At 37.5% G+C, this 22,471-nt stretch overlaps 4 protein-coding genes and 1 long non-coding RNA gene across 5 annotated transcripts; 4 read left to right on the top strand and 1 right to left on the bottom strand.

The window, feature by feature from the left end:
- Positions 19-585, top strand: LOC109728587. The gene is made up of 2 exons (XR_002221025.1): positions 19-160; positions 337-585. It is a non-coding gene; the product is annotated as an uncharacterized LOC109728587 (long non-coding RNA).
- LOC109728582 (protein CURVATURE THYLAKOID 1A, chloroplastic-like) lies at positions 720-2,701 on the top strand (the record flags this gene model as incomplete). Its single annotated transcript, XM_020259013.1, is given in 5 exon segments — positions 720-807; positions 1,317-1,420; positions 1,511-1,618; positions 1,837-1,908; positions 2,446-2,701. Coding segments are annotated over 5 exon segments (441 nt in total), but the record flags the coding sequence as incomplete, so codon positions are not given.
- LOC109706510 (14-3-3-like protein) lies at positions 4,215-7,908 on the top strand. The gene is made up of 6 exons (XM_020227385.1): positions 4,215-4,338; positions 5,078-5,497; positions 5,877-5,955; positions 6,149-6,271; positions 7,133-7,249; positions 7,616-7,908. The coding sequence occupies exons 2-6, from the start codon at positions 5,091-5,093 to the stop codon at positions 7,673-7,675; spliced, it is 786 nt and encodes a 261-aa protein (XP_020082974.1). The 5' UTR covers positions 4,215-4,338; positions 5,078-5,090; the 3' UTR covers positions 7,676-7,908.
- LOC109727113 (sprT-like domain-containing protein Spartan) lies at positions 10,165-14,766 on the top strand. Its single transcript, XM_020257015.1, has 7 exons — positions 10,165-10,550; positions 11,339-11,497; positions 11,583-11,649; positions 11,733-11,813; positions 11,901-12,019; positions 12,931-13,010; positions 13,392-14,766. The coding sequence occupies exons 1-7, from the start codon at positions 10,312-10,314 to the stop codon at positions 14,357-14,359; spliced, it is 1,713 nt and encodes a 570-aa protein (XP_020112604.1). The 5' UTR covers positions 10,165-10,311; the 3' UTR covers positions 14,360-14,766.
- Positions 15,119-21,834, bottom strand: LOC109727124 (ubiquitin receptor RAD23d-like). Its single transcript, XM_020257027.1, has 13 exons — positions 21,676-21,834; positions 20,672-20,833; positions 20,061-20,114; positions 19,944-19,991; positions 18,750-18,832; positions 18,606-18,668; positions 17,106-17,283; positions 16,452-16,601; positions 16,278-16,340; positions 16,146-16,193; positions 15,953-16,062; positions 15,784-15,862; positions 15,119-15,537 (listed from the first exon to the last, which is right to left on the bottom strand). Exons 1-13 carry the CDS (start codon positions 21,739-21,741, stop codon positions 15,418-15,420), a joined length of 1,224 nt encoding a protein of 407 aa, XP_020112616.1. The 5' UTR covers positions 21,742-21,834; the 3' UTR covers positions 15,119-15,417.

Consider the following 22,471-nt stretch of genomic DNA (forward strand, 5'->3'; position numbering starts at 1 on the left):
GACAGAGTAAGAGAGGAAGACAGAGGGATTTGGCGGGAAAGGTGGTGGCGCGAATCCACGTCACCAGATTAAAGCGTTCGCGCTCGACGCCGGAATCCGAAAGCGTACCGCCGAAAGGCAACACAGCCACAACGAGGGCGTTACTTCGCCATAATCACAGGTCAGGCCACAAGGTTTAAGGGGGGTAAAATAGTTATTAAGAAAGACAGTAATATTTTGAGCTAGATATTTTATTAAATTAATTATAAAATCAATTTTATTTTATTTTATTGTAATTTTCATTTGTACGATTTTTTTCTTTTTGTAATTTCGTATATTATTATTCACACAAAATAGTCGGCATCAAACCGGACCACAGCCCGGCCCAGTTTGTTCCTCGGCCGCTCGGTGCTAGTACCAGCCCAAATCACAAGGGCCTCGGATTTTAAGATAGACTCGCGACCAATCAGAGCCGATCTTCGTGCCACGTGTACTCTCGCTCGAGGGAGTGGATGGAGAGGAGCGAGTGAGCGACCGATAGTCCGATACCCGAACCCAAAAAAAATCATCCGCGAGAAAAAACAGAAAAAAAGAAAAAAAAAAAAAGAACAGCTGACTCCTACAGTAGTAGTTGGGGAAGAGAGAGAGAGAGAGGGGTCAACAACCAACCACCGCAAAGCCGAGGAAGGTACGAAAATGGCGGCGGCGAGCGCGGTGGCTCCTGCGGCGGCGATGGGCGGGGCTCCGCCGCGTCGTGCTCTCTCCTTATCCCTCCCCTACCGAGACGCGCCTCCTCCCTCCTCCTCGCGTCGCCCTCTCGCCTCCGAGGTGAATCCGTGACCTAGATTTGGTTTATGGAAAAGAACCTTGCTTTTTAGATGCTTTGACTGTATAATTTGTGTGTGGAATCGATTTTAGAGTTTGTTTTTGGGTGATCTTAATCGTGGAATCGTAAGTTCCAGCTTAGTTTGATGTTGATTAGCAAGGGAGGATGCTACGGACACCGTCCGTGTTTGGGATTTGGGGCTTCTTTATAACTTTTACTGCTTTTCACTTGGTTTCTGAATTTAACAAATTTTTCCACTAAAGTTTTTTTCTCGGATGGTACGCTAAACTCAAATTTTTACCGAGTACGAAAACTGGGAAATTTGTATTGATTTCGTTATTTGAATACTATCTAGTGTACAGGATCTCTCTTTCTTGGTGCTCATGATGCTTAGCAATCAATAATATTGATAATTTCCACAGCTTTGATGCAATATTTTTTTTATGTTGTCGCCCCTATCTGGTGTTGTTACTTGAATTTTACAAGAGACAGTTTATGTTACTTCTAACAGATGCTCAAAGGTTTTCTTCAGTGAAAGTGAAGGCGACTTCTTCCTCAGAAGAGTCATCTAGTTCCATTCAAAGCGAAGAGCTCCTGGCTGATTTGAAGGAGAAGGTACTTTCGCCCTTACATGTCTTAACAAGCATTTGTTGTTCCATGTGCTATGTATACTAGATTGCGCAGTTAATTCGCTGATTACTGCAGTGGGATGCTGTTGAGAACAAATCCACTGTTTTGTTATACGGGGGAGGCGCATTAGTTGCAATTTGGCTGTCTTCGGTTGTCGTTGGGGCCATCAACTCCGTTCCTTTGGTATTGATTCAACTTATCTGTATTATTCAGTCGGTTCCCTCCCACAAAATCGAAAGAGAGAAAAAAAAAAAAAAAAAAAAAAAAAAGCGGAAAAAAAAAATCGCAAAAGACTAACACTTTTTGCTGTCTTTTGTCATGATATATTGAAAGAGTTTTCACTCTTGTCTTCTAAATTGATATTTCTTTACTAGTGAAGTTGTTTTATCATGCTTATGTAGCTTCCGAAGCTTATGGAGTTAGTAGGGCTTGGGTACACCGGATGGTTTGTGTACCGTTACCTCCTTTTCAAGGTAATCCTTCATATGAATCTTGTCATTCTAGCTCAGCTCCTCGTCTTGTTAATTAGATTTCACACGCAGTAGTGAAATGATGAACTTCTAATTTAATTGTGCGTTCGTTTCTATAGACTGACTTTTTTCTAGTTTTGACTAGATTTGTAAACCATTATCTCTCAACCTTCGTTGTTTTTCTTTGCTATGATTGAGTGTTGTGCCTCATAATGGTCAATGGAAAGTTCTATAACTAGTGCGAATGTCTAGGAATGTGAATGCATAGTCTTAAGGAGAACAACAAAAGATACAAAGTTCATCTACTTTTCAAGCAAATCTCCCTTTCTTGTATTTCTTCCAGTTTGGAAGTCTAAGAATGTGATTGATTTGATAATATCGGCAGCCTTGAAGAGAATTTTTTGGATAGATCTATTTACCTTTCCAGTTAGATGATTCCGCGAAACGTAGTGTGATTACGCCGAATCCTCTTCACTTAATCTTGCTGAATTTCATGAAAAAGAACAAAGAAACCTGACATTATGTCCTTTTCATGCACAGGAAAGTAGAAAAGAGTTAGCCGAGGATATTGAAGCTTTGAAGAAAAAGATTGCTGGATCCGGGGAATAATCGCAGCTTTCTGTATAAGAGAAACCAACTCACTGCAAGTCGTTGCTGTTGTATGCTATTTATTGTATCAAGCAGCATTTTTTCCTTTTTCGTCCTCACTCCATGGAATGGAATTAATAATTTGTATTAGCATTTTATTCTTTGGGATATGGTGTTTCTTAATTTAACATTGGTCCTTTTCCCTCTCCTCTCGTGCTCCATTGCTGCAGCATTTGGTCTCAGAATAACATCTATCAGAGGAAGCGTCGAATTAACGAAAATAATGAGAAAAAAGGAAAAATGCTTCGGGTATTTTGTTTGCTTCTCTCTATGTTGTTAAATTGAAAATTGTGAGAAAATACCTGGATTAGTTAGACATAAGATTGTGTAGAAGTTGAAGTCTTATGGCACTTTCTTTTTGCAAATTTTGAACATGGACAGAACCAGAAAACCTAGAATTTCGCCATCATACAGCATACCAGAACAAAGGCAAATACTCAAAAAGTACAAATGTACATTCGTACATGTATTATTGCACACTTGAATATGGTTGTGTGAAATTTTAATATTTTAATTTTACTACTACCTCACATAGATTGCTTCTGATCTTCTAAACTCATATCTAGTTTTAATAGTAACTATTAAAAATTATTAAGGCCTTATTAGATGCACGGATATCTCATTCTGAATTCATCATTAATTTATTTAAAAAATTATAATATTAGACAGATAAAAAAGTGATCAAACGTCTAAAATCAAATAATATATTTTACTTTTTAACCAATTTTTTAGAATAAAATAAATTATTTTGTAAGTAAAATTTATTATTCTATCAAATTATGAATGGCAAAACATATAAAAAGATTTAAAAAAATATTTCTTTTAGCTAAAAATTTCATACCGAATAAAATTTAAAATAATTTATCTCAACATTGGAATACGCCTAAAACTTTGTGCAGGCAGTTTATATTACATATATTATTTTAATAATAAATAATGTTATGATACCGTCTTTTTAATTCCACCCAAAAAAAATTAAAAAAAATTGTATACTTTATTAAATGCCAAATGGGCCTAATATTCTCCAACAAGAATGTAAAATTCAATATGATAGTGACATGAGCCAACAATTGTTAACGAGTAACGTCATTCTAGATAAGTCTGAGCTGTAGAAATGTGAATACTTTATTATACATATTATATTTTATCCCCGAAAAAAAAACAAACAAAAGAGAGAGAGAGAGAGAGAGAGAGAGAGAGAGAGAGAGGGGGAAAGGGAAATGTAACATTCACCAGAGCCGCAGGTTTTTCTGATGCCGACGCTGATATACCTTTTTTTTTGAGAAAAAAAAAATATTGCAAACATCTAGAAAAAAAGATACACCTTAATAGATACAAATTTTATTGCAAACACACTAGAAAATACGTAAATTATTTAACTAACAGTTTGAAGGTTTATTATTCATAACAATAGAGAAATTCACAACAAAATGAAAAAAAAAAAAAAATCATGTTAGTGACGACCATGAACACGGAGATAATACTAAGATATGAGCTAATCAAGATGTACGGATGCACAAATTTAGTCGTTTTGATTGGTTGGTCCACAGGGGACTTCGTAGACCGGGCACCCCCAACAGTTACATTCGCTGTTCCCCTCCCACGCCGACCACGTGTCGGCCCTCAATTGGTGGGGCGTGGTCGCCCTCGAAACCTCCCGGGCCCATCTCGCTCGCTACAAAAAAAGAGCCCCAAATCAAAGTCGCGAAGCGGAGAGCCAAAGGCCTAAACATCGCGACTCGGCTTTTGGAGGAGCAGCGAAATCGAGAGAGAAGGCTCTCCGAGGTATACCCTTTTCCAATCTCAGTTTATGTTTTGTCCTTTTAATTCGATTTTTTTAATCTTTTTTTCCCCTTGTTTTGATTCATACTCTCCATGATCTGAAACGATCCGATCGTGCCCTTATTCTCATGATTTTTTTCAACGTCGATCTCGTGTTTAATTAAAAATATTTAATCATATGCACAAAAAGATTCATTTTGAATCATTGTTCTCTTCTCTTTTTTTTTAGTGTATTGTGATTTATTTTGAGAAGGATCACGAAGATATTACGAAAGTATTGATGTAACACTTGTAGTACTATACTTCGTTTTCGTGAGATTTTAATACATAATGTTTGCTGATCATTGGAACAAAAGGTCAAAATTTTGATCTGGATATGACCTTTTAATGTATTTGTAGGGACTTGAACACTTATTTCATGAGATTCGTAATTAATGATCATTTCAATGAAAAGTTGGGTGCGGGGAAAAAAGTTAATTAATTCGGTTGGTAATTTTGGATTTTGTGAGGAAATATTTGAATCTCCTAAGTCTTTCTTATGCCTAGGGTTTATAATATTTTGTGGACGCGAAATCTCGATTTTTTTTAATCTGGATTAGGTAATGTTATGTTTTGTAAACAAAAAGTAAAATTTCTCTTCATATATTTTGATCTGGATTAGGTAATGCTATTTTTTCTTTGAACTATCAATTACTTCGGTATATGTCTAACCTGAAAGCATTGTTTTTATCCATTCACAAAGGATCATCGAAAAGATGTCGGCTGTCGAACCATCACGCGAGGAGAACGTGTACATGGCCAAGCTGGCCGAGCAGGCCGAGCGGTACGAGGAGATGGTAGAGTTCATGGAGAAGGTGGCGAAGACAGTGGACGTGGAGGAGCTCACTGTGGAGGAGCGAAACCTTCTTTCTGTGGCCTACAAGAATGTGATCGGGGCCCGCCGCGCCTCGTGGCGCATCATCTCCTCCATCGAGCAGAAGGAGGAGAGCCGCGGGAATGAGAACCATGTTTCTCTGATCAAGGATTACCGCAGCAGGGTTGAGGCCGAGCTCACCAAGATCTGTGGCGGCATCTTGGCGCTGCTCGACTCCCACCTTGTGCCTGCATCCAGTACCGCCGAATCCAAGGTTTTCTACCTCAAGATGAAAGGCGATTACCACAGGTGGGTGGAACTGAGAGTAAAATACATGGATTGTCGGTTTGCTTCAGCTATATATTGTCCATCATCTGTCAACTCTCTTGGTCCACACCTCGTCCTTTCCCTGTAAAATGACCATTTTACTCCTGTCCAAACAATGTAAAATGGTCATTCTACAGGACAGAAGGGTTACTTGTGGGGCATATGACTCGATGAATGATCTATATTAGATGGATCCAGGTTGTAGTTGCAAAATGATGAAAATTTAGAGGCTAATGCACACAGTATAGAGAAAGTACAGGGACTCTCTGTACATTTTATGCAGGAATAATGATTCATAACCTTTTTATGGCTGAAGATAGTTTTTGAGCATTATGCTTATAGGAGGGGTTATGACGAGTAGGTACCTTGCGGAGTTTAAGACTGGAGCTGAGAGGAAGGAAGCTGCTGAAAACACAATGTCGGCATACAAGGCTGCGCAGGTTGGCTCATTTGTTCGATTTTGTCTGTCCATTATAAGTTTTCTGCAGCATCTACCTTTTGATATGAACTTGTTTATTTTTCATATCACGTTATAAATTATCAGCAGACTATTTCTCGCCTAGTTTAGCGCAATACTCATACTCTGCAATTTGGTTTTCATTAGCTAAAGGTTGCTGGTGGCTTAATTTTCAGGACATTGCTCTGGCTGAACTGGCCCCAACTCACCCCATCAGGCTGGGACTGGCACTTAATTTCTCAGTATTTTATTATGAGATTCTGAATTCGCCAGATCGCGCTTGTACCCTTGCAAAACAGGTTTTGTCCTGTGATCTTTTCTTCTAGCCTAATTAACTCCGAAGCAAGTATGTTGTGATTGATTTGCTTATTAGGAGGTAATCTTGCTATTTTGTACGTCGCATAGATCATTGAGCATGCTTAACTCATAAACGTATTTAGTTAACAAAGTTTGGAAGCGTTTAGGATAGCAAACTTGTATTTTAGGATCTCTATAAAATATTGGGAGAGTTCTGCAGCTAGTCTTCTAGTTGCTTCTGGTACTAGTGCATGGGGAAAAGGGGAATGACAGAATTTCACTTGGTCAGAAAGATATAACTATTGGATTTATATTGCTAATATCACTTAGGGTAGGGATTGTTGCTGAGTTGTGTTGATATGACCTAGTTGATTATGTGCTTTGCTTAGAAGTGTTTCTCTAGTGTTCAAGCTTTAGATGTATTGTGTTTTTTTTAAATCCCTTCAGTTTGGGTCATCTTCTAGTTTAATATTGTCGAGATTGTCGTCTTCTATCTTCCTTCTTCAACCTTTGGAACCTGTTAGTCTTTGTGATAGCTGCTACTTGTAATATAGCACTAGAGACATGCATGCCCATGATATCAGTTCATGTTGCATTTTTTGCCTTTCATATATGATTTGACAACTATTTTGGAAAAAAGATGGACAATGACTAGATTCCACTCGAAAGCAAAGTGGACATAAAGTGTTGACTGCGAGAGTGGTGAACTATTTAATAGTGGCTGGCTCCTTCGCATTAACTGTAATTCCCAAGATTTTATATTAAAGCTTCTTGCTCTTGCTTTTGTTTACATGGATTCATTTTACTTCATTTGCAGCTTAGCAACTTACAAAATTCTCAATATGAACTCTTATCTTTCGCAGGCTTTCGATGAGGCTATCTCAGAGTTGGATTCCTTGGGCGAGGAATCATACAAGGATAGCACGTTGATTATGCAACTTCTGCGTGATAATTTGACCCTATGGACCTCTGATATTACGGTATCTCCTATTACCTAGCTAATCCTCTTAAGCATATTTTAATCCTCTACTCTATACAGAATTATTTTCAAATTGACAACAAAATCCTCTTTTCCTGAAGGAACCTGCTTACGATGTTATTTTACATGTATATGCCGCTAACTTTGTTGATAATAGATAGTAACAAACTGACACAAGTATCTTATTACGTTTATAGGTGAAATTTTTTTCTTTGAACTAGTTGATTGCAGCGAATTGTTAAGATTTTCATGACTCGATTATTAGTATCCATAACGGTACACAGGGCCAACTGATCGACATATACTTGGTATCATTCATTGAACCTTCATCTTATACTTTACCGGCATTATGTTTTTGTGGTTCCAGGAGGATGCCGCGGATGACATCAAAGAAGCCCCGAAGCGTGAGCCAGGAGAGGGACAGTGATGATCGTCCAGTGTGCTCTCAGAATTAGGAATTTAGTTGTTTCCCTTTGTCGATTTGATTGTGCAATGTACTCTGGACTCTGGTCTCTTTCTATTTAGTAGGCAGTGTTGGTTTGTTCACATTTGCTTGGATATTTCTACTCCATTAGATTTGCGGTGTGGATTGATCTCGTATCTACATTGACTGAGCCATCTATGAATGATTTATTGCTTGGTGGATTTGCCAAATTCTAAGTGTTTCTTTTGGTTTTGGCATTTCTTCTCCGCAAATGGTTATTATGCCATGTGAGAAGCCTTTTCCGTAATCTTTGTGATTTCTCTGGTGTTAGCTTCGGCTTCATAAGCCTCACTATAGTCAAACGCCATGTGCTTAAAAATCTATTTTTCTTCTTTGATTATTGGGTGGTTACATTTTTGTACTGTTGATTATTTTGGCCACGGAACATAGATAAAATATCCAGGCCAAAAAAATTGAAAAGAAAAGAAACTTATCTAACCAGCAACAGATCGAAAATAACAGCCGGAAGCTAATCGGGGGCATCCGTATCTTTCGAACAAAACTTTGTCAGGTATGCATATGTTCATCAGATCCTTCAATTGCCAGGCGTTTCGGTCTGCGCTCGTCACACAAAATCTTGTTCGTCTCAACATGCCGTAACATCCCAGTCTCCTTGTCCATACTGCACACCGGCTTCTTCAGAAATTGACCGACCGACGAGTTCTTTCGATCCGAGGTGACATCGTGTTTCATGAATGAGAGACGAGATTAATGAACCACCTGATTAACACATGTTTAGTTCTAAAATGGTAATCTAACATTTAAGTCCTGAAAAGCAATTAGAAGAGCAACTCAATAGCAAGCACACAGAAGATATCTACGAGTGGAAGGATCTATTACTCGAATGCTGATGTAATTCATCTCACTGTAGATATCTACAAATTTTAAATTTTGATTCGGGTATCACCTATACATACACATATATGTGATGTTCAATAATGTAATTAGTTTTGAGTTTGATTAATAATACTGTCTTCGGCCCAAAAATTATCTTTTATGTGTATGTATAGGTGATACCCGAATCAAAATTTAAAATTTGTAGATATCTACAGTGAGATGAATTACATCAGCATTCGAGTAATAGATCCTTNTATCACCTATACATACACATATATGTGATGTTCAATAATGTAATTAGTTTTGAGTTTGATTAATAATACTGTCTTCGGCCCAAAAATTATCTTTTATGTGTATCTCTTTTTTCTTTTTTATGCTTATTTTCTTTCAACACGATTTAGATCTGCGTCACTTAACTTGAAAACAGACAATATACAGCTATTATTCTTGAACGGAATAAAGCAAGAATAAAGTGTTCTGAGCGATCAAGAGATCATGCTAATTGTTCTTTGAGGATCATCATGCATGCTTCTATGGAGCTTACGCTATACATACTTTAAGAAGAGATGTGGAAATGGAAGTTTCAAGAAATATACTAAGCGTGGAAAAGGGATATGGATAAATTGACATTTATAAGAATAGGATAAGGAAATAAGAGATAGAGTCAACGAGTGACTTGATTTATTCCTCGCATTCATTCCGGAACAGAAACTTTAAGTTCTATAAAAAGTTTATTGTCCTTGTTTGACTTAATAGAGGATAATAATTCATATAGCACTTGTTTATTAATTACTCTCTAAGTAGGCCTCATGCTCATACCTTTTAATAATTAGCATAAACTACCCAACTTTTTGTTAAGATAAACTATCGAAATTATTACTCATTTCTACATTAGTGCTTAAATTTTATTATTGAAATGGTTAAATAGTTATTTGAATTATTTTTTATTTTAATGTTGGAACTAATTACGAGAGCAGTTCATCTTTCCATGGGTAGAGTAAGCAGAAAAAAATATTACTGGTTTCTGAAAACATTATTTTTATAAAATATTAATGTGTTGGTAAATAACATATGATGTGATTGGATCACATGCATAAAGTAATGGATGATCTATTCCTGAATTCTGGGGAAAACTTCCAAAGGTGACTATTGTTCATGTAACGAACTATTAAAAAACTATTTTAAATAAGATTAAAATATATATATATATATATATATATATGTAGCTAGAAAATTGAGATCATAAGTATGTTCCTCCTGTCCTTGATGAACTTTCTCCTTCTTTGTCTCCTTTCTCTCTCATTTTGCACATCTATTTCTCTTTCTCTCTCTTTTGAAGAAAGTAAGAAATAAAAAATAAAAGTTAGAAGAGAAACCTCTTCCAGTCTTCCTCCAATGATTTGCATCTTTACTAACCAAAAGAAAAAAAAAAAAAAACAAAACAAAACAAAGAAAAAAAGAAAATTAAAACCCCATGCCCAAAATAAAAATTATGAACATACATAAAAACAAAACAAAACAAAACGAAACGAAACGAAGGAAATAAAAAAGAAACATGGTATAGGACTCTGAGTCTTCTGACACACGCGGACCAATCAAATGATGAGCCCTCTCCGCACCTCTCATCTCCGTCCTTTTCACCACCCCTCCCCTCTTCCTTTGTGTACTAATACAAATGCGTACATAGTAGCATCGCACGCTAATACTCCATTGTGGTCACCCCCTCCACCACAACCACCACAATGTCGCTCTCGGGGTCGACGTCGAGAGCGAGGAGGGGACGAAAGAGGGCGACGGGGACGATCGACATGAACGAGGAGGCGGAGGCGGAGGCGGAGGTGGAGGTGGAGGAGGAGGGGGCGGTGGTGGTGGTGGAGCCGAGCCCCGATATTCACAAGCTCTTCTGCTTCTACAACAAGCTCTACTTCGACGACGCCCTCGGCGCCTGCATCGTGCGCTGGAGCTCCCCTCGCATGACCAGGTCGGGTCCCCTTCTTCTTCTTCTTCTTCTTCTTCTTCTTCAACTCATCTTCGTGTTTAGTTCGTCATGAGAAATAGGGTTTTGGGTGAGATGTGCAGTGCTGATTTCGTCTTTCGGGAATAGGGTTTGGGATCGCAATGGAGTTCGATCTCGGAACCTGCTGAAACTCTGATATCACGTATCAAACAAACGATTGCTTCAAAAACTATGAAAAACGTAAATATTTTTAATATTATATATTTAATTTATAAAAAAGTACTTTGTTAGAAATTTGTAATACCGAAATTGCCCTTCTCCTCTAACCTCCATGGTGGATGGAAAGGAGGAGGAGGAGGAGGAGGAAGAGGAGGTGTTTATGTTTGAAGAGATTTTGTTTTATGAAATGAGGGATGTTGGTTTCTTACTGAGGAAGTTATTATGCAACTAGCAAAATTTTGAGGGGAGTTTTGTGCATTTTTATTACTTGTTTTGTAATTTACTTTGTACATAACTTTGATTGAGAATGTGAGAATCACAACGGGGGTTCGCGTTCAAGGGAAAGAGAATGGTTCTACTAGTTTGAATTTTGGCCTACTTTTTGTGAATGAATAGTTTTCACTATACATTGTTCTGTTTGAGACAAAAGAAGTTAAAAAAAAAAAAAAAAAAAAAAAAAAAAAAAAAAAAAACGGCTCAATAGAGTGTTGGGCTTTGCCTCAATATGAATTATTGATACTTCTTTCAGATAGCAATAAATGACAGACTAATTTGTGCAGGCTTACATAAGATCTTATTTTGATGTGATGCAGCTGTGCCGGAACATGCCGTTTTTTGCGAGGGGGTGGTTGTGAAATACATCTCTCTGAGCCTTTACTGAAAAAACGATCGACAACTGATCTGAAGAAGACCTTATTGCATGAGATGATCCACGCATTCTTGTTCATTACGCAAAACAAAAAGGATCGCCGGTATCATGTTATTTACTGTGGAATCATGACATAAATTTCTTAACCTGTCTATTTTTCAAATCAAATTCTTATTGTATATATGCAGCGAGCACGGCTCAATGTTCCAGGATCTCATGAATACTATCAACTCCAGCTCACAAGCTGATCACCAGGTTCGTCAAAACAACTTTATGAAGAATCATGTCGGAGTATAGTACTTTTAAATACTTTAGTGGTTGCTTAATTGTTTTTGCAGAGACCATCCGGCGGGTACAATATCACAGTCTACCATGACTTTCATGAGGAAGCTGATAGCTATAGACTTCATCACTGGAGGGTAAGTTTCTGCCTCAAATTTTTCATCATGTGTAGTAGCTTGTACTTCCTTTTCACATTATTTTGCTATGTTAATTGGTGCGTGCAGTGTGAGTCATGCGGTGATTTAATTAAGAGAGCAATCAACAGAAAACCATCGGCCACTGACTGCATTAAGAAAGCAGGCCATGGTAATGTTTGTGGCAACTCATCTTGCCATTGGCACAGGTAAGAACGTAGAATCACCAAAATTTTATTGAGAATCTCAGTTGTTCTGCTATATTCTCATCATGATCATGTAAATGAATTTTGTTTTGGAATAAAACATAAATTAAAGATAACGACGCATCTTTGGAGTTTAAAGATTGTTTGAATTCATAGAGTAAAAGAAGGATGCGAAAAATAGTAGCCTAGCTGTCATGATCTTTGCAAGGGCCAATACTGGCTTTTTGGAGCCATCTGTTAAGCTGATGTCACGAGAAGGAAGTTCCCCATTGGCAGCATTCTAATGGTCCTAAATGTGAGTCTCAACATGCAAATGCTGGCAAAGTTCCTTAAACAATTGTTTTAGTTTGGAAGTGTGAATTAGCAAAATAACCCCCAAATGGCCCCTGTTTATGCAATTTTAGTTGCAAATGAAACTGTTCCAAAATGGAGATATTTGTAATTTATGGAAGATTTTATGTATTATGTAAGATGCTGTTTTTTTCTTTTTTGAGAAAAATAAAAAATTGATGTTGTCTTATGACAACAAATGCCATGTTTTTATATATATGTTTTTACCTTCCTATAAAATTACAGTTAAGATCATCTGTGAGCTTTGCAACATATGGCAACCATGCTCGTGAGCCTTTGCATCATATAGCTAAGCATTTATGAGCCCTTCCTTTATCAAGAAATTACGTGTCAGATGGACACCGTCCGCAGCTTCTCATATCGAAAATGATCACTCCATCGATTTTTTTTATCTGATACTATTACTGATCACTCCATCAATTTTTTTTGTCTGCTAGTCTCATAACAAATGTCCTATTAAGCTTCATTAGTTTTCATCACTGAGTTGCAAGTGGTATAAAAGGGTTGCAACTACGCATGCTATTCTCATCTCAAATTTGATCTGTTTAGTTACTGTTATACAGCCACCAGATGTCATGTGGTGGTACCTATGCAAAGATAGCAGAGCCGCCTGGGTACAAGGACAAAACAAAAGCTTCAAAAGGTGAGAATTTACTATTTAATTGACAGATTTGATACTCTGGATGTCTTCTTGCTGTACTTCTTATCATTGTGTCTACTTCGAAACTTTTAGATTAATATGCTGGTGATATTCTTTGCAATGTTGTTGAGTTGTCTTGCATGATGATTTTGTTTTCGTTGGTTGGTTTTAATTGCACTAGTGAACATGATCCTACATTAGTGCTCTAAAAGATGCTGGGGGCTACTATCTGGCTTGAACTGGAATCATTAAGTTCTTTGGATATTAGCAAGTTGCACAGTAATTTTTAGAACTGAGTAGCAAATTATTGTCAGGACTACCAGAGTAGCTAACTCTTCTCTTTTCTTGAAACATTTTCTCACAACTCATGCACTTACCAATCAGGTGTGCAAAAGACTCTTGACATCAAGCCCGAAAAGCCCAATGTAGCTATACTGAATAATCAAGGATCACATAAATCAGGTGTGCAAAAGAATCTTGAGATCAGGCTGGAAAAGCCCAATGTAGCTATACCGAGTAATCAAGTATCACATAAATCAGGTGTGCAGAAGAATCTTGAGATCAAGCCTGAAAAGCCCAATGTGGTTATACCAAGTAATCAAGGATCACATAAATCAGGTGTGCAAAAGGATCTTGAGATTAAGCCTGGAAAGCCCAGTGTAGTTATACTGAGTAATCAAGGATCACATAAATCAGAAGGAATGACCGATAACTGTGATACTAGGATGCCACACGTGATAACACATTTCTTCCATACTACTTGTGATAAAAAAAGGACTATGCACAGCAGTTCCCTAGAGTTCGAAAAACCAAAGATCGTCGAGTCAAAGATAAAAGAGACTTTTGTGGTTCCAGGAAAACAGAAGAATGCAAATTCACTGGAATCAAAGAAACGAAAATGCAATAATACAATCAGGCAGCAATTTGGTAAAGGTAAGAAAGAGTTCATGGTGGCTAGTGCATGGCTGGGTTATTATGCGGATGAAGAAAGCGACGAAGATATAGAGCCTTTGATCAACAAGAGAACGGAGAGAAGGAAAAGGCAAAAGATACTGAAGAAGACAATGGCTGCAACCCGAGAAAACATAGCCTTTGCAACTCTCCCTCTTGATCCAAGTAGGTCCCAGAAAGGCAGTGCCAAAGACTTCTCGTTGGTGCCTCATGAAAATTGTGATGGTGGAGCTCAGATTGTCAATGTCGAGAATGTTTCTGCAATTGATTCAGATGAAATTCTTGACGCTGAACCTCTTGATCATTCTGCACCTCTCCCGTTACCTGGTTTGCCTTACGCATCGCCCTCGAAATCACCAGCTCAAGACATTGTGATATACATCTCAGACGATTCAGATTAGCTCGTTTGTCTGATATGGAGCCTGGCGGATTTGTCAGTTCTATGCAATGGGGTGGATTCGGATATGATTCTCTGCGAGCATTTTTGGCAAAGCAGCACATTTTGATTTATCTCAGATGACTGACAGCTCTTTTTTTCTTTTTCTTTTTCTTTTTTCTTTTTCTTTTTTTTTTTCTCTTTTCCTTTATGGGGCATGGTAAGACTTTGTTTTCAGCTCTAGCGCTAACTTAATTAGGAGATCATACTGACAGTGTAGAGTCAAATATAGGCAGATATCTATATACACAAGGATGACATGAACGTGCGTACATACCGCGTGTAAATATTTTGCTGAACATTCTGTACTTATTTGTGCAAGGTCCATATACAGTTACTTATTTAACCTACAAGGTTGTACAGATTTCGTAATCTGCTGTTCTTTTAGCTGCTTTTAATCGGTATGAGAAACATGCAATACATTCTTCAAACCGGTGGGAATCTCGTGTAATGGAACACAGTATACTCCGGACGAGCTACCATCACCTATGCGCAAACTAGCATCATATTATCCAATATCTGTTTATCCATGACCGGAATTATCCAATATCTGTTTATCCATGACCGGAATATCTTAACTAGGCAATTAGATTACAGTAAGCTTCTTTCTGTACCTCGGACTCAAAAAGTTCGTGAAGATGAGACACATAGCATGGCATGTTAAAATCTCCTGCGCTCGTACAGATACAGGTATTCAGAAATGATGCTACTAGAAAAACATAGGTGACTCCAGAAGTTTCAAGTGTTTTTGTTTTTTCATACATTTCCGATAAATTGTAGCATGGGAATGGGAAAATAGAGAAATTAGAACACGAAATTAAGCCAGACTACACTGTGACCCAAAAACCCCTGATTTAAAAAGTAAAACAATCCATAACGCAGCTTTGTACACAATTGTGATCTTGACCAGAATAGAAGAATGATAAGAGAAGGGGGGAACATAAAACATAGGTGTGTTCCCACTTCAAACTAAGTATTGACAGTACAGAATGCTAGGCGATGGATAGGCACGCACTTTAAAACTCATTGTTCTTCGAACTCGTGCATGTGATCCAGAAGATAGTTTGCGGCCAACTCCTCATTCCTGTTGCAGGCAAAGAACACCTCCAAAACCAGTTGACGGTCAAAGCCCATTGCTTCAAGCTGCCTCAGACATGTCAATTATATTGGCAAAACGTAAAATTTCAGACAACAAAAAAAAAAAAAAAAAAAAAAAAAAAAAAAAAGGAACTAAAAAAACACAGCAGCCACATATGAACTGACTCAGGAGTCTAATTCCTACTTTTATTCAACATAGACATTTTTGCATCCTACTGTGAATCTATGTCTTTTGAAGTGCAAAAATTGTCAACAATAGCAACAAAAGGAAGGGAGACATGATCGACTTACACGCTCGATGGCTTCTCGGTCCTGTGGAGTAACTTGTAGGGCTTGTGGTATTTCACCTGCTAACCGACCTAGTAAATCCCTAATCGGCACAAATAAACTAAATTAGTAAGTGCCCATCCTACTAGCTCAAAGATGCTTGTTAATTATTTGTATGATAAACATTTCTAACCCCTCTGCTCCCTCAGCAGGTTCATTAATCAGCCGCAGAAACTCAGCTTGATTTTCCTGAATCAGCCGCAAAATCTGAGGATTTTGTTTTCCGAGTTCTTGAAGCATTGGCTACAGATAGCGGGTACTATAGTCAGTCGACAAAGAATAAGGAACGCGAGTACTACAATGTTCTAAAGCATAAAAGTAGAGACCTGTAGGATCTGAGGATTAGCCTGCACTAGCGTCAGCAAGTTTCGGAACTGCAGAGGAAAAGAAATTAATTGAACTATCAGTTTTGTAACTAGCAATTGTTCTCACTCATCAAAATAAGTAACATCAACTACCTGGGGACTATTGCGTATCATATCAAGGCTGCCTGCGGCATTTGATGGAAAACTTGGAAGACCCTGTTGGAAGTAAGTGATGATGAGTTGGGCGCATGCACACATGCACAGGCAACATGCATGTCCCAAAAAGGTACTACTACTACTACTATGCTGTCGCAAATGCTATACAACCTGAGGAAAGAGGTCCAGCGGATTGGCATTGGGCCCACTGGAAGGAACTGCGGGTTGAGGTTGTTGCGAAGCTTGAACTGAGGGATTAGCTGGTTGGCCACTTGCAGGCGCTCTAGCAGCAGGAGGTGCTTCAACATTCTCAGGAATACCCTGATAAAACAAGCCAAAAGAATAACTTAATTGTATCAAGAAACTAATGGACACCAAAAAGCATTAGCTAAACTGAAAATCAGGATGTAGAAAGAAAATTGATCTGCGGAAAGTCATTTTATATTCTTGCAAATTCTTTCCGAGTAAATACTGGACAGGATTCATGCAGGATAAAATAATATTCTCAACATTGAAAAAAAAAACAACTTGCAGAGTGCGGAGAATCAAAAACACTTGTTCTTTAAAAAAAAAATTTATTACATCCAGCTGAATGAGGCATCCTACCAACTACAAAAAAAAGATACTATGGTAGCAGAGAGATAAAACAGCAGTTCAAGAAGTCGAATGTTACAGGAAAAATCCAACTTCGCCACTCAAACTTAAAATAAGAACTTGCGTCCTAAACATGAAGTCATATTGTTAGCTTAAGGCATGCTAAAGCTATATGAAAAAATTCATCCACTCCGAAAGGAGGAATTAATGCAAAAGCAAATAGTATCTTACAGAATATAGATATTCAACAGCTCTCTCAGGGTTGTTGTATGCCGCACGAAGAGCACGAACAACAGTGTCTCTGTCCCATGTCCCCCCACCCATGTCAAGAATTTGTTGGATAGTTTGTTCCAACTTGCCGCCTGCAATGAGATTTGAAGCGGCTTGACCATATGCATCAACTTCAGTGCTGTCCAAAGGTAAAGAATATAGCATGGTTTTAATAAGAGATTCAAGATATCAAATTGGATCAAGACTAAACGGATCAGTGAAGTTATCAGGCACAAAAGAAGGCAACGATATACGTTTAAGTAAATTCATATTTAAAATGCCAACTACCAAACTAGTATTGCAGCATGACATCAAGATTACTGCAAATAACATAATGAACCTGGACAAAAGAAGAGAATGTGATTCATTTTTCCTTTTAAGAAAGACTTCAACTAGTTCAATTATTAAACTGATAATAAATGGAATCTGAAAAGTAAACCACGTTGTTTTGTTTAAATGTTCGCTACTATCTCTATGGGGGTGTTTGGTTCCCTGGAAAATATATGCCAAGAAACAGTTTTGTAGCTGGAAAATACTTTTTCTTCTGCTTGGTTCCCTGGGAATCTTTTTCCCAGATTTCATAGAAAACTAGTGTTTTCACTTTCCAGTTTTTTTCATCCTGAAAACGAATACTCTGGAAAATGGCGTTTTCCATGGAAAACTTTTTACTGGAAAACAGTTTTTGAGAGTTTCCAAGGAACCAAACACCCCCTATAAGTGCCTGCAAGAATTTAATGTCCTTCATGCGTTCCTACAACAAATTGGTCTGCTATGCCAATTTGGTAGCTCATAACCAAAGTAGCACTGGTACTGCAGTCACTAAAGTAGCCTATAAGATTCAATTCACCCTTGTATAATGGCATGAAAATCAATCCATAAAACATCTTATGTAGCAACATGCTTCCTGTCCAACAAATTCCTTGTGTTACAAATCCAACTTATTACTGATGCCACTGGCGCCCACGAAAAGGCATTTTTACATTGGAAAAGTTAACAATATTTCAATTCATTCAGGCTTCCAACTGCTTCTTTGGCCTCACTGGATCTTTGGCAAAGAATATAGTACCAGTAAAGCTGTTTAAAAAGCCCTGAGCCCTAACAGCCGTCTTCTCTTAAAAATTTTTGCCAACTCAAGCAGAAGCAGAAATTTCCACACATGTTCTGTTTTTGATCAAAAAGCCTAATTCAGCATCAGTTCTAGCCAGAATGTTAAGGCTTACTCATTGCCCAAGAGCTGGCTACTGCTTCTCAAGTACACAGCTTTCCGAGAAGCTAGGCCAAACTGACACTGAATCTCAGTAACAAGGTTATCCATTTTACAGATTACTCCAAACATGATTGATAACATTCACTAGGTAATTAACATGGTCCAGTTTATTAGACTGCTGAGATGAAACAAATACGAAAGCAAGATAATTTCGTGGTCAGAAGTAATACATATCTGTTACAGGATGAACTTACGATACACTGACAGCAGGAGCAGGGGCAGCTGTGGCAGTTGGAGTAGGTGCACTTGCAGGTGGCCTGCTTCACATGAAACACAAAGGACAAAACTAACAGAGAGTGAAATTTATCTCAGGGCATACATGATAGACAAAAACTCACGGTTGCAAAGTTGCTGCCGGTGCTTGAGTTGTTGCTGATGCCGTTGTTGAAGGGACAGGAGGTACCGTACTAGTAGGGGGCGGCTAAAGCCAAGAGAAAAGAAAATCATTTGCATAGGCCCAAATAGATATATCAATGCTGATACTGTTGCATTTACATATTTCTTCACTAGTTTTCTTTTCCTATCAAACTGGTTTGCATTTGTTAGGGCATACCATTTCTCATATCCCTACTAGCTTTTGCAATTTACCACAATGGCTTTACCTAAATCTAACAAAATAACGGCACAAAAAGTTGCAATTACCACAACTATCAAATATTATCTGAAAACAAATCATGGTCAGCTTTAAGTACTCATGCAACAATGATTTCCCAGGAGCTCATCCAGTGATATCAACTAACCTTGACTAGATGAAATCTAATCAAGCATCAAGGATATTTTTCAAGATAAATCAGAAGTACCATATAAAATGCTATAATTAGATTTTTTATTTTTTTGGCTAATTAGATTACTATAATGCAACATGACAAAGGAATAATTTAACCAGAACAGTCTAACAATCTAGATTTTCGAAACTCAAGTTCAAACAAGTACCATGAAAAAAATATTGTACCAAACTAACAGTAAACATATAACAACTGTGTACTAAATATTGTTAGTTTGACAAACCTTGAGATAAATTTAAAAGAAAAAATTGAAGAACTTGAAGATGGTTGACACACAATTAAGGAAATCAACAATCAACGTTTAGTTTGATAACTCGCATATCTCAAGATATTTATGAGCAATTTACGCTAAACACAACCACAAGACAATCTCCATAACCTATAAAAGGAGTGTATGGGTTCTTAACTATAAAGAAAGCATATTCTTATATTAAACATCCAAATATAGGTTGTAGTTCATGTACGGAGATACACTAATAAATTAATTTCCTTTAGTGAAGAGAAAGGAAGGAATGCATCAACTTGAGTCACACAAAGAGAAACTTGATTAACAGTGTGCTATTAAAAAAATTGAAGAATGATAGGAGACATTTTGTTCCAACATGTCTCTGCTAAAGAACAGACCCAGATAGGATGTGCTAAGATATGTCTTAAATAAATATAACAAAATGATTGCTTTCCAGTCAATATGATACAAATTTATGGCACCTAAAAAAGAGTTACAGTTCACTTTGGTTGCCATTTTACCTCATTAGCGGGCACAGTTGGTGCAGCCCCAGTGGATAAGCTCTTCCTCTGCAATGTAGTTGTTTTTATCACATTAATAGAATCAAAATGATAATTCTTTTGAGTGGTCTTCTTTACCTGAGTTGAAGGTGCAGTGGACACGGATGAAGCTCCGCTCGATGTGCCCTTACCCTGCAAAATAGTTATGCATATCTAGTTAAATATGCTAAGAGCACCTATCAAAAGCATGACTGTCTCTGATAAAGTTATATAGAGCAATCTCTAAACCCATCTTAAAACATTTTGGAATGGCTAGGAAAATAGTTAGCCAGATTTAAAAAGCTTCACTTAGATAAGCCACTCCGCAGCGTGCTAGCAATAGAAACACTGAATAAAACATAGGCTTCATATCTAGCTCTAGATCTGGACTACTTAGATAGGTTGTGTAGAGCTTCCATCTTTCCCAGCGTACATAATATTTCAGTTCAGTAAATTCTCATATCTATATTTTCATGCAAATAGTTATGTAAAGCAACAAATATACTACCAGGTTCAAGTTTTGTCATTGAGAGGTAGACATGCTTAATATATAGTATATTATCCAGTAAGCACTAAGTGGCATGGATTCTTCATTATCATGAATGAACTATCTTGGCAGGGCATGGTGAACTAAATAATCCAGAATACCAAATTAGTACTAAAGACATAAATCATACCAAAAATTTGCTATTGTGAATAATAAAGTGTACCTTTGACAACATTATAACGATAAAACTATTTTCAGAAATTTTATTATCATCCAATGTGGTATCATCCTTTAGAACTTTCCCTTGATGTATGAGCATTTGCTGATCGGCTGGGTACACATTCTGGCCTTGATTAGTCTCAATAATCATTTTCACATCGGCAACCTGCTCGAAGAATATTCATGTTTAAGTTAATGTCACTCCTACATCATTGTAATACTGACAATTAGCAACATTACAAAGACAATTAATTATCAAAAAAGGGACTCTAAACCCTAAGCCCTAAACAAACTAAACGAATACCTCATTCCCTGGAAAAGCAATCCATAAGGAAATACGATTTAGGGACAATGCTAGCAAATTGACATTGTATCAACATTCAAAAAAGGGAACCAAATTTCTACAATAATGGCCAAACCAAGAATTCAAACACCAAGAAGAAGGAAGAGGCTCGCTCTCATTCCCCAAGTTAAGCAATGAAAGATAGTCCAGCCATAAAAAGGACCCAAATTTCTCGAACTACAGTGCTCGTTCTAGGGCCCTAACTTAGAAAATCAAAATTTCTGCAAATAATCCACCTTGCGGAAATAAATGATTTATTTCCGAAAATGTTGAAAAGATATCCTTCAACCTAAACTCAATTACAACCCCTAGATTGCTAATCCGTTGTGCCATGCAACTTCGTATTCCTCGCATTGAATTCTACATGATATTCTGACTCTAAGAACTACATTATCAAGCAGATTTTACCCTAGATTCCTCAAGATTGGCACCCAAAAAGCCCTAAAACTTCAAATTTGTCCCATTGAATTCCACATAATAATCTGGCTCCAAAAACCACGCCATTAAGCAGATTTTAACCTAAATTCCTCAACACTGGATCCAATAAAATCGAAACCAAATAACTATCGGGAATCAACGAAAGAAATGATCAGAGAATCGAACGAAACCGAGAAAAAACTCTTGCAGAAAAGCGAACAAAATCGAAGCGCAAGGGGAATGACTACCGTGTCTTTGGGCTTCACTTCGATCTCGAAGTTCGAACCCTTCAGCGTCTTCACGAAGATCTTCATGGCGCTCTCTCTCTCTCTCTCTCTCTCTCTCCCCCCTTCCCCCTTCTCTTCGCTTTCTCTCTCTCTCTCCCTCTCTCTCCGAGGGGGTGAAGAGAAAATGGATTTTTTTTTAAAAAAAATAATAATTAGTGTATGTTTCACTCGCCAAGTTGGATGGAATGCAAATCGAGTGATCCTGTATTAACATACCGACCAGCGTACAGAATCATTAACCAATGAAAAATTGCCACGTCAATCAATTAATGATACCCCACTTTAAATTAGACTGGGCCCCCATAACTTAGACCGGCCCTAAGTAGAAGAGTTGGGTTCGGATTCAGGTTTAATTTGGGCCCAAATATGGCCCAAAAAAGTCACATCCATAGCCACATTATCATTTACGTGATACAAATTTAACCGTTTTGCATAAATTTATATCTTTTTTTTTTTTTAACATATCAGAGATTCATGCACATTTAATTTAATATATGCAAAATAGTCTCATCATTAAATTTATTACATTGGACATAAAGTATAAGCTGGAAATGGACATATGTGTTATATCTCCTGCAACATGTCTCTTCTCGTTTTGAATTTTTCTAATTCTCAAAAAGATACATATTTTTGGATTTTTCTTAATAATAACTCTCTTTCATTAAACTTACTTACAGGGAACCTCTAGCCTGTCCCGTGGCTCCACGGTCGGGCTCTGCCACAAGCAAACTTTCAAAATTACTATGGAAGCTGAATG

This window comes from Ananas comosus, linkage group 2, assembly GCF_001540865.1.
Source record: "Ananas comosus cultivar F153 linkage group 2, ASM154086v1, whole genome shotgun sequence".
Lineage (NCBI taxonomy): Eukaryota > Viridiplantae > Streptophyta > Magnoliopsida > Poales > Bromeliaceae > Ananas > Ananas comosus.

Excerpts from the sequence above, each read along its gene's own strand:
- LOC109727124 (XM_020257027.1), bottom strand. The coding sequence starts at position 21,741 with ATGAAGATCTTCGTGAAGACGCTGAAGGGTTCGAACTTCGAGATCGAA. Across the intron at positions 16,602-17,105 it reads CTGTTGAATATCTATATTCT|GGTATTCCTGAGAATGTTGA; the intron begins GTAAGATACTAT and ends TTGTTTTATCAG. Across the intron at positions 16,194-16,277 it reads TGATACGCAATAGTCCCCAG|TTCCGAAACTTGCTGACGCT; the intron begins GTAGTTGATGTT and ends TTTCCTCTGCAG.
- LOC109727113 (XM_020257015.1), top strand. The coding sequence starts at position 10,312 with ATGTCGCTCTCGGGGTCGACGTCGAGAGCGAGGAGGGGACGAAAGAGG. Across the intron at positions 11,498-11,582 it reads CAAAACAAAAAGGATCGCCG|CGAGCACGGCTCAATGTTCC; the intron begins GTATCATGTTAT and ends GTATATATGCAG. Across the intron at positions 11,814-11,900 it reads ATAGACTTCATCACTGGAGG|TGTGAGTCATGCGGTGATTT; the intron begins GTAAGTTTCTGC and ends TGGTGCGTGCAG.
- LOC109706510 (XM_020227385.1), top strand. The coding sequence starts at position 5,091 with ATGTCGGCTGTCGAACCATCACGCGAGGAGAACGTGTACATGGCCAAG. Across the intron at positions 5,956-6,148 it reads CGGCATACAAGGCTGCGCAG|GACATTGCTCTGGCTGAACT; the intron begins GTTGGCTCATTT and ends CTTAATTTTCAG. Across the intron at positions 7,250-7,615 it reads TATGGACCTCTGATATTACG|GAGGATGCCGCGGATGACAT; the intron begins GTATCTCCTATT and ends TTGTGGTTCCAG.